This window comes from Xiphophorus couchianus, chromosome 19 (genome assembly GCF_001444195.1).
Source record: "Xiphophorus couchianus chromosome 19, X_couchianus-1.0, whole genome shotgun sequence".
Classification (NCBI taxonomy): Eukaryota; Metazoa; Chordata; class Actinopteri; order Cyprinodontiformes; family Poeciliidae; genus Xiphophorus; species Xiphophorus couchianus.
Window position 1 is genome coordinate 22,671,388 of NC_040246.1, and position 10,522 is coordinate 22,681,909.

At 38.4% G+C, this 10,522-nt stretch overlaps 1 protein-coding gene across 2 annotated transcripts in view; it reads left to right on the plus strand.

Annotated features, from left to right (window-relative positions):
• The window catches only part of luzp1 (leucine zipper protein 1), a 40,649-nt gene extending 32,887 nt beyond the window's left edge, over positions 1–7,762 (plus strand). For both annotated transcript variants that reach the window (XM_028000872.1, XM_028000873.1), the window contains exons 7-8: positions 5,611–5,849; positions 6,854–7,762. In XM_028000872.1, the coding sequence (XP_027856673.1) occupies positions 5,611–5,838 (228 nt within the window). In that variant the 3' untranslated portion in view covers positions 5,839–5,849; positions 6,854–7,762. The remainder of the gene's footprint in view (positions 1–5,610; positions 5,850–6,853) is intronic.
• The last annotated feature ends 2,760 nt before the right edge of the window (positions 7,763–10,522 follow it).

Consider the following 10,522-nt stretch of genomic DNA (forward strand, 5'->3'; position numbering starts at 1 on the left):
TGGATCCGTCCAGGAGAAGCAGTATGTGTTTTTCTGCCAGAGCTCTGCGACTTCAGAAACAGTTTCTGCAGGCTTCCCTCCCGCTGCCTCAGTGCACAAAGAGAGAAGGGTGGGGCACAGAAGAAAGGAAGGAAGTTAAAAAAAACAGACACCAACTGTGGGAAAAGAAGGTTCAAAACCCTCAAGGAGAAGAAAAAATGGAGCTTTGCATTTTAAAAGTGCTATAAATTGACGGTGCCGTGCTGTTTTACACAAACATACCTCTGGATGTTTACAGAACTCCTGCAAAGGTTCGAGTTTGTGTTAAAACCCGCTGCTCACAGGTCAACAAGGTTAATTTGTCCTGATTTTCAGGGTTCTGCTTTGTTTTGCCGTTTATTGGAATCTAAAAACCAACAGAAGTGTCCAAAAACTCAGAGTTATGACACACATGCCATCAGGTTAAATTCATCATTTGAGCAGCGACTCGCTGTCTCCACGTCCTGCATTGGTGTGTTGCTGCATCTTCCTGCAGAACCTGCTAAAGAAAGTACAAATTATCATCATTTTAGGGTATAGTGGAAGTAAAATAATACAAGCTTTTATACTTTAAGGTAAATGTAAATCTGGAAAGTGTGGTGTACATTTGTTTTGTTGAAAGATGCTCAATTTGTTTATTTACAGAGACGTTGTACATTATTAACAGTTTAAAAAGAGAAATGCATGGCACCAGGTTATAGCAAAAACTGCCAATTTCCACCAGAAGTTTCAAACAAGTTGATCAAATGGCAGACGTGTGGGTGAACCTGGCCCCGGCTCTGAGACACAACTTCTCCTCTCAGCTCCTTCAGACTAGCTAGCAGCAATTAGCAAACACCTGGTGGAGCTGCTGAGCTCCTCATAGGAGCTACAGTACTTTTCAGTGAAATGCTGGTAAAAACGTTGTTAAGGATTACTAGAGGAGCCATGTTGGGATGACTTGCTGATGGCAGGAGCTTCTTAAAGAGACAGAGGCCCAATTTCATGGCGTCAAATTACAAAGCAAACTTTCTTTTAAGTCATGTGATATACACAGCATTTTTACAGCAACTGAAGTTAGGGTTAGGGTTAGGAATGCTGTCAGCCAATCAGTTTGTATTTCTGTGGTGATTTGCTGAAACCCGCTGACTGCCTGTGTGGTGCAGCAACCTGATGCCGGTCAGTCCGTTTGGACAGCAGCTTTGAGCAGAAGCACGGCGGTGGCAGGCGCTGAGGTGAAGCTTGGAGCAGATCCGGCTGTGGGGTTTGGACTTCAGCAACATGTCGGCGGTCTGAATGACATCGAGGTGTTGGGTGAATAACGCAGTGTGACATGCAGCTGAGCTAACGTCCAGCTTATGGCTTCGTTCTTCTACATTTGGTCTTAAGCTCTAAAGACGGAAGTTATACTCAGAGTTGGGTAGTAAAACAAAGATGTTTAAACCAAAGTTCACCAGAAACAGACACACCTGCAGTTTCTGTTAAAGATTCATCAGCTTTTTATTGAAAGAATCTGATTTGGAAACATTTTCTTTTGCCTCATTTTGTTATGTTTTGTTACTTATATGAATTATTGCCATTTCATTCTTTTTATTTTGGTCCATCTGATGATGTAATGTTCAATATTAAATAATTGATAAATTGATTAGTAACTCGGTACTTGAGCAGACTTTTTACCAAATACTTTTTTACTCTCGAGTGATTTATTGAACAGCTACTTTTGCTTTTACTTGAGTAAAAATATTTTGAAGTATTGCTACTGTTAGTTGAGTATAATTTTTGGGTTCTGCTCATGCAGTTTCTCATTTATTATAAAATAATCTAACTTTGTCATAGGGCTGAAACGATTAATTGTGACTAATCAAATAAAAAAATAATCATAAACTGATTTAGTAATCAAATAATCATTGACAGAAAACAGACTTAAAACATGCAGTTTGCTAAAACAACACAGGAATAATTAAGTCAAAACTGAACATTTTGCATTTAAGATGAAAATCTTTGTTTTAAAATCTGTTTTACCCAGAAATTCTCAAGTGGCAGTTTTAGCTTGACCTAGTTCAAATTAAGCTGTTGTAATATTGCATCAATATTACATCAATATGTAGTATTGATGTAATATTGATGTAATATTACATATTGATGAGCTGAGCTTTTCACATTATTTATAGTAACATTTTTATTTAAATAGTGCCACAAAGCGTTCCCTAAAGGAGTGCTGCTATTGCATTTTAGGGAACAAAGTGTTTCTTTTCTTATTTAAAAATTAATTATATCACATGTATTTGCATATTTTAATGTATTTCTAATGTATAAGTATGTTTTATATTCCTAAACAAAAAATTAGCAAAATGTAGCCATTTTTAATTAATCATTAAATTAATAAATTAATCTGATTAATCAATTAATTGTCAGAATAATGGATTATTAAAATAATCGTTAGTTGCATTCTCAGTTAATCTTCAACAGAAAACGTGTTGATCTGCAGAATTGATCCGTCATGTGAGCTGCTGAGCCCAGAACAGATCTGGGATCAGCTGATCGTGGATCAATAATGTGTGATCAGTTGGTCTGTAGGAGGCAGCGCAGGGGGACTGATCGCAGCTCAGCAGGGAATCTTACATCTGGATTAATATTGATTAATCTCCATCTTGGTGAAGAATTTCCCAGATTTGTCAAAATGTGTGAATTTAATCTGATTGTGAAAACAGACAGAAAAAGATTTAAAGGATTTATTTCCCAATTCTTTCTTGGATTTATGTCCCCACACATAAACTTGTACAACTCATCTTTAAAGTATCAATAATAATAAATGTACATATATATGAATAAATCGTTGCCTACAGGGCAATTAAAAAAGAAAGAAACAAATATCAGGGCAGTATTTCATAATTTAATATATTTGAGCCAAAGAGCCTCTTCTGTTATCCTGTCTAGAAGCGCCTGTGGCTGCAGGTCTGAGGCTTTTTGTTAGCATGTTTTCTATCATTCTTATAGATTGATAGGAAACCTTATATAAACTGGCCACCCGCATTAATAAAACGGTGAAATAATATTGGCCACAAAACACTATTTATAAAAGATATCAACGTTTTTCCTACACAATCCTAACAAACGTTTTTAATGATCTCTTCACAATATTTATTTATTTACTATTAATCTATTTGTATGATTTGTTCTTTAAATTGCCATTTATATTATTTTTCGGTCTCAGGAAATGACTGAGGGATGAAGAGACTGATGTCTGGTTCTTTAGGTTCTGACGGGTCTGCGGTTGTTTTACGTGGATTATTGACGCGAAGGTTTCTCGTAACCGCTGCCGAACCTCCAAATGGTGTGGGAGGGGCGCCTAATCAGTACTGTTCCTCTGTTATTGATCATTTCATACACAAACGGCTGTTAAGTACATAAAATGCTGACTAGAAAAAAATTCCCACATCGTTTTTGCGCCCCGATGCGTTGCATTCACTGCATAGCCACTTTTTGCGCCACTGCGTTTCACCCGCCGTGCGCAGCGCGCGGAGGCTGATTTAAGAGTTTGGGTTGGCAGCGCCGCACCATTCCTTAACACCGGTGTAGAGGAGGAGAACGGGCCGGTTAGAGCAGGGATGTGATTTATTTAACAGCAGCTCGCCTCCTCCATTCAGGCTGAAGGAAACTAATTCAACTCTGATAAAGACGAGAGTTTCTGAGTCGGATTTGGTCAGAAAGTTAATGATTCTGCCAACAGCCTCAGATTTAACTGTGTTGCTGCTTAATTCACTTCTTTAATTTAATGTTTATCTCCTTTAACTGTATCTGGTTTCATTTTCGCCAAGCAGACAGAAGAGCCGATTCCCTAAAATAACAATGAAGGTGAATCTCTTAATGTTGACCTTACCAGACTTTTGGATCCGTCAGAACCTTTATCTCTTCGTTTCACTGGCGATGTTTTGATCTTCTGAAACAAAATGGGGCTGGCCGCCGCTGGACCGGAACCCCTGCTAGTAGCATGTTGGCTAACAGAGTTTTTTCAAAAATGTATTTAATTCAATTAGAAAATATTCAAGTCTTAGTTTTTATTTCATGATTGTCTTGGATTCCTGCCCCTGCTGAAGAAAAGCATCCCCACAGCATTATGCTGCCATCACCATGTAAAACTGTAGGTGTGTTGTGTTCAGGGTGTTGAAAAATGCTAGTTTTCCAACAATAGGAGCTGATTTCTGACAGCAGTAGATTTTATCTATCAGATTAGGAGAGGCTGAGTACATGTGCCTGCCACACTTATAAGATTTTTATTTGTAAACATGTTTTTTGAGCTCATTGTTCTTCTTCACAAATATAAAAAGAAAAAAGTCAAAAATCTGCTAGAAAACAACTTGTAAATTTCTGAGTCTGACATAAACGGACTGAGGTTTGTGATGAAATTATGTAGAAACTTTTCTGGAGCGCGGCTCACCTTCAGGTTGTCGGATCAGCAATTTTCTAAGTTTTAGCAACTTTTAGTTACCAAAGAAGGAGAAAATACCCGTTTCCTCCCTCAGCGTCTGCAGCAGGAAGTGACCACGCTGAGCATGCCGCTCGGCGGTGCTGGCCGGTGACTCGCTTCCCGTCTGTTGCCATGGAGACCGGGAATGGCCGGCCAGCGGGGCTCCATTAGAGCCAGTTAGTCAGAACTCGCTCTAAAACAGCGGCGGCAGCTTCAGCCCAACAAGTTTCACTAATTATGGTGCTTTTTTTAAAAGCTGAAATTACAGGAGCGAGCTGCTGGAACTGCACCGTCATCTTCCTGCAGCGGGGTTACCGGGGCGACGAGCGGGGAACGTGCCGAGGCTGCAGCCGCAAGCTAGTAACTTGGGCTTTATTTTCTAGTCAGCCCACCAAAATTATAAATCTCTCAGCTTGGGGTATGTTTGGGGTTTTTGGTTGGGAATTTTTCCCCTGGCAGACTTTCTGTGTCGTACACCAAGCAGCTTGTGTTTAATAGCCACATATGAGAAACATCCTGGCTGGAGGAGAAAATACGGATCTGTTTATGTTCCAATCCGCTTAAACAAAACCACACATTAAACACGGATCTGTCCATGTTCTATACAGGCCATTTATGTTCATAAACACGGCGCATCAGGGCCGTTCACAGAAAACAGAGGAGAAAACTTCCTACAAAAACTCAGCAATTTCTGAGCTCTAAAAGTTTTTTAGAAGAAAAACTTTGAGATTAGTCTAAAAAGAATCTAAAAAAATATAATTTCTGGATTTGAAGTGGAAAATTTCACAGAAAAAAAATACAACTATTATTAATCTCAGAAAAAACCTAGAAAATCTAAAACGAAATTTTATTAGTTGCAGAAAAAAAATCTGGAAATTTCTAGAAAGAAAGTTTGAAATTTCTGACTTTCTAAGAGTCAAAATTTTGACTTTTGAAAGTCAGAAATTTCCACTTTTTTCTAGAAATTTCTCAGTTTTGTCTTTTGATTTTGCAGATTTTTGACTTTAAAACAAACATTTTTTTGGTAGAGATTTCCTCCTCTTAATTCGGTTTATTGCCAGTAAAACGCCGTCGTACCAACCTGCTTCAAAGAATTCGGACCTTAAGTCCGGCCCTGTTTTGACCTCTGACCTCCTTCCTTCCAGGCTAAAGACGCCCCGGATCCGGCTCCGAACCCGTGCTGCAGCCCGGCCTCCTGGAGGCGCCACCCGCCACCTGGCGCCTCCTACGACCGGCTGACTAAGGCGGGTGGCGCCTCGACCCGAGGCGGGGAGCCGTGGCCTGGCCGAGGCCCGGCGCCGGCGACCCGGACAGACGGGAGAACCGGAGCGGGAAACAGAACCTGGAGCCACTGTCAGTCGGAGCATCGCTAGGCTGGAAGCAGGTCAGAGGAGATTTGATTCTAGACAGTTCAGAAATGTTGAATTTTAAAAAATGTTGCAGATAAAACTTTGAAAAACTTTTTCATATTTCGTCACTTTAAAGCTACAAACTGGATGATTGTTGTTTTATTGGTCAGATTTGACAGAGAAAATATGTTTATAAGTCTTGAAACCGATGTGAACTTTGACTAGGCCATTTTGGCACATCTCCTTTGAGGGGTCTTCAATGTTTTTGCACTTTTAACAAACTGAACAGACAAAATTACATATTTCTGACTAAAATACGTCAGTTTATGCCTATTATTTTGTTATACGTTCGATTAATGTTGATATGTATTTAAAGTCATAACTTGAAGTTTGAAAAAATTTAGAAAAAAAAAAATCCAATCAGAAATTTCATGACCCTAGTGCAGTTCCTCTGCGTCCCCCCTGTGGGCCACAACCCCCATGTTGAAGACCTCTGAAGTAAATCATGCTTGTTGGTCGTTTTTCTTCCTGGATTTAACTCCGTCCATCTTCCCATCAGCTCTGACCAATCAGGTTGCTGAAGAAAAGTTTGTCCCCCGGCAGCATCAGTAGAGAGTCTGGATATAAATGCATGCCACACTTTTCAGATTTTATTCATGAACAGTTTAAAAACCGTAAATTATTTTTATCTCCTCCTCTTTTAATTGTGCACTATGTGATGTTTGTGGTTTTAAGGTGAATAAAAAGTAAAATATCTCGATGTGAGGCAGCTTCAGGTGAAGCTACAGAGAAAAACTCAGACAATTTGATTTCTGCATAATTAAATTTATATTTTTCTGTGTTAATTTCCTCCAAACTGCCGTTTAATTAACATCATTATCTTTATTTCAGGGATTATTTTCTGGAAATTTACTCGAAATAAAACATCTTTTCCCATAATTGTCACCAAATGAGCTGAATTATTTGTCTGCAAATACTTTCAGATTATTTTTAATCTAAAGCATTTTAATCTAACGTTGCTGTATTTATTCCTCGGCAGCTCTCCGTTCAGCTCTGAGCCACTTTTCCAGCAGCCATGCGATCCGGTCACCTGCGCCAAGTGAACTAAAGAAAACACCTGTTAGAGCAGCTGAGGCTCCGCCCCCCCAGCCCCCCTCTGGATCAGCCTCTGCTTCCTCTTCTACTTCCTGTTGGATGTGTTATGATGTCATAATGTTTCCCCCTCTTCCTCCCACACTCTGCGGATTGTTCCGCAGAACCAAACCATCTCCCTCCCATGTGACCAAAAGCAGGAATTAATCCTGTTACTCCATCAGCCCCAACTCTTCTTCTTTTTCTTCTTCTTCTCATGCATACAAACAACCTGGAGCGCGGCGAAGACTCCAGCAGCTTCTGCAGCGCCGCATAATGGCTGCTGGCTGCATGGCTGTAAGTAGAAAAAGAAAAGCACTTGAAGGCTGCGACTCGGCATGCTACTCGGCATGCGCGCTGCTTAAAGGAACAGTCGGTGAAATTGGGATCATTTTATTATTATTTTTTGTTTTACTTTTGTGTGATGCGCTTCCTGTTCCTTTTCGGGGTCAGGTGTGGAAAAACACGATGAACATGCGGAGGGAGTTTCAAACCGAACAGCGGTTCTGGATTCAGACGGAAATAATCAGATTTATTAAACGAAGCGACGCGTGTTCTCTGTGACATGAAACGCTGCAGCCTGATTGGTCCGGTTGGAGCCCAGCCCGTTGCCACGACGACACTCTATGCTTTCTGAACCGATCATCCCGATGCAAACGCACCTGAATCAAACTGTTAGGATTCACATTTCCACACCGAAACATCTTAGTACTATTAAAATAAGAGAAAATGAACTTACAAGCAACTTCTCAGCTAGAAATATGTTTTTATTTTAGTTAGATAATTCCTTAATATTTATGAAAAAGTTCTAGTTCCACTGGCAGATTATTTTATATGTAATAAGACATTTTTCCAAGTCATTAAGTGAAATAATCTGCCTGTGAAACTGGAATGGTTTCATGAATATTAAGGAATTATTTAATTAAAATAAAAACATGTTTGTTGCTGAGAAGTTACTTCAGTTAATTTTTATCTTATTTTAAGTATACTAAGGTATTTGCACCAGAAAGTAGAAAAAATACTTGGTAAGATTTTGTGGTTTTTTTATGTGTAACTCTGTTGAACGAAGGTCCTGCACTGCAAAAAGGCAAAATCTTACCAAGTATTTTAGTCTACTTTTTAGTGTAAATATTTTGCTGCACTTGAAATAAGATGAAACTAACTTACAAGTAACTTTTCAGCAAAATGTAGAGGCTTTTTTAAAACAAGTAATTCCTTAATATTGATGAAAAAGTTCTGGATTCATTAGCAGATTATTTTACTTGGAACAAAATATTTTCCCTTGTTATGATTTAATTTATCTATCAATGGAACTAGAACTTTTTCATTTATATTCAGGAATTATTTACTTAAAATAAGCCAATATTGTTTTCTAAAAAGTTACTCTTAAGTTAATGTTGTTTTATTTCAAGTGTACTAAAATATTTGCAGTAGAAATTAGACAAAAATACTTGGTAAGATTTTGTGTTTTTGCAGTGTAACTCATGTTTTATTTTTTCCATTTTTGGATTTGTGGCCAGGATGCTGACTTTACAGTCGAGCCATTCTAACCTCTTTTTTTTTTCACATCCAGAGTCTTTTCTGGTCCCTCTGTGTAAAGCAGCTCCTGGCGTGGCTGAAAGGTCAGAGGTCAGCGTCTAATCCTGTCTCTGTGTCTTGACTCAGGGTTTCTAAAAGCGGGAGGGAGACGTCGCCCCGGGTTGATTTAAACACACGGGCGGATCGAGTGTCTGGCGATCGTGTAAAGTTCCTCATCGTCTGCTTTTGTCATTTTCATCTGAATTTATTTTAAAGGCTCAGATTAAAAAACTTCCACTAATATTTGGATAAACGATCAGAAAGCGTCTCGGCTGAACATCGGAAACTGTTTTCTTTCTTGTTGGGTTTTCAGTGATCCCAAACATTCAGATTGGATTTTAAACAGATAAATCAGAAAATTATGCCAGATGATTGTTTATAGTTTCTCATTTAACCAAATATTACTGGGGGTTTATGTATATGTTTGAGCTTGTAGGTGCATTTTGAACCTAAACTCAAACTTTTCCTTTTCTTAAAATAACTTATTGCATTTTTTTCATTGAGCGTTTTTCGCTGCAAAAATCCAAAATCAAAAGTATTTTTTGTTTCTTGTGCAAATTGAACGAAGACAAAACTAAAAAGTAACTTTTCAGCAAGATATAGGGGGTTTTAAATAAATAATTCCTTAATATTTATTTAAAAGTACTTGTATCACATTTTTCAAGATATTTTATGTGAAATATTACCGTTTTAAATCAAGATTAAAGATTTTTTTTTGCCGAAAGGTTTCTTGTAAATTGGTTTTCTCTTAATTCAAGTTTACTAAAATATTTGCATCAGAAATTAAAAATATGTGGTAATATTTTAGTGTTTTTAAGGCCCAGTCGGATCATTTCAAACCCAAAATGGATCATTGTTTTCCTACGGATGGATGTGAACGTCTGTTCCTTTGGATCAGAACCCGGTTCTGGTCTCATGGTGACACATTGCTGGGATGTTTTGAAGCTCCAGTTTGGGATTAAATCCCCTGAAGCTGCTGCTGTTTCATGCCGGGTGTCAGGAATGTGAGTCGGAGGTTTTTGTGCGCCGTCGTCAGGACATTTCGCTCCACTTTTCCTGAAAGAATCCGTCAGAAACTCAACGTAACGGTCAGAAAAACTTCCTGTTTTTCCGGACGTGCTGTTTTTTCACCATTGCTGGAAAAAAAACAAAAAAACAGGGAAAACTGCTGCAAAATTACAGGAATCATAATCATTTGTTTCTTTTTTGTTTTTTTAACTTTGTGCCAAAATCATTCCACAGTATTTACGGTTTACATTTACCAACCCTCCATGCTGACGGATAATCTGTCTCCAAGATGCTGGATTACAGGGAGATGCTCACTCTGAGGGGTTTTCTATATCCGGTTTTGTTTCTTTGTTAAACAAAATGTTATTTTTGAGTCTATATTGGATAGATTTTATTTAAGGAGAAATGTGTAATTTTGTAAAGTGGGCCTTATTGTTGAACTATATTAAGTATTTGTCCATCTTGATTTTTTTTTTTTTTTATCTTCGTCGTTGCTCTTACACTCCTGGAGAGTCGGTTTTGTGTTCTGGTTGTTAAACATGAGCGTTTTTCTCACAGGTCAGAGAGGAGAGAGGCTTTCACTGGGTTTTTTTTAATTAAAAATGAAAGTTGTTGCGTTTTTAATCAGAGTAGAGCAGATTGTTTCTGTTAAAGTCGGATCGTTTGGTTCTCCAGTCTCAGATCTACTCTGCTTTCCCTCAGAAATTCAGGGTTTTTACATCTGATGAAAGCATTCAGATCCCTCCTCTCCTCACATATATATGTATATAAATGTAAATTGCGAAATAATCTAACAAGAAATGAGAATTAAAGGATGATATTTTTAACTGGATCCCTCCTCTCTTCCTCAGTTTTACACAAGACAAATTCTCTGAGTTATTACTGGATCTGAGTGGAGCCAGGTGGGCTGAATGAGGATGCTTTTTTATTTTTTACCCCTCTCAGCTTTAGATTTAAACAATGTGCATGTTTTAACCGTACCGCACTCTGC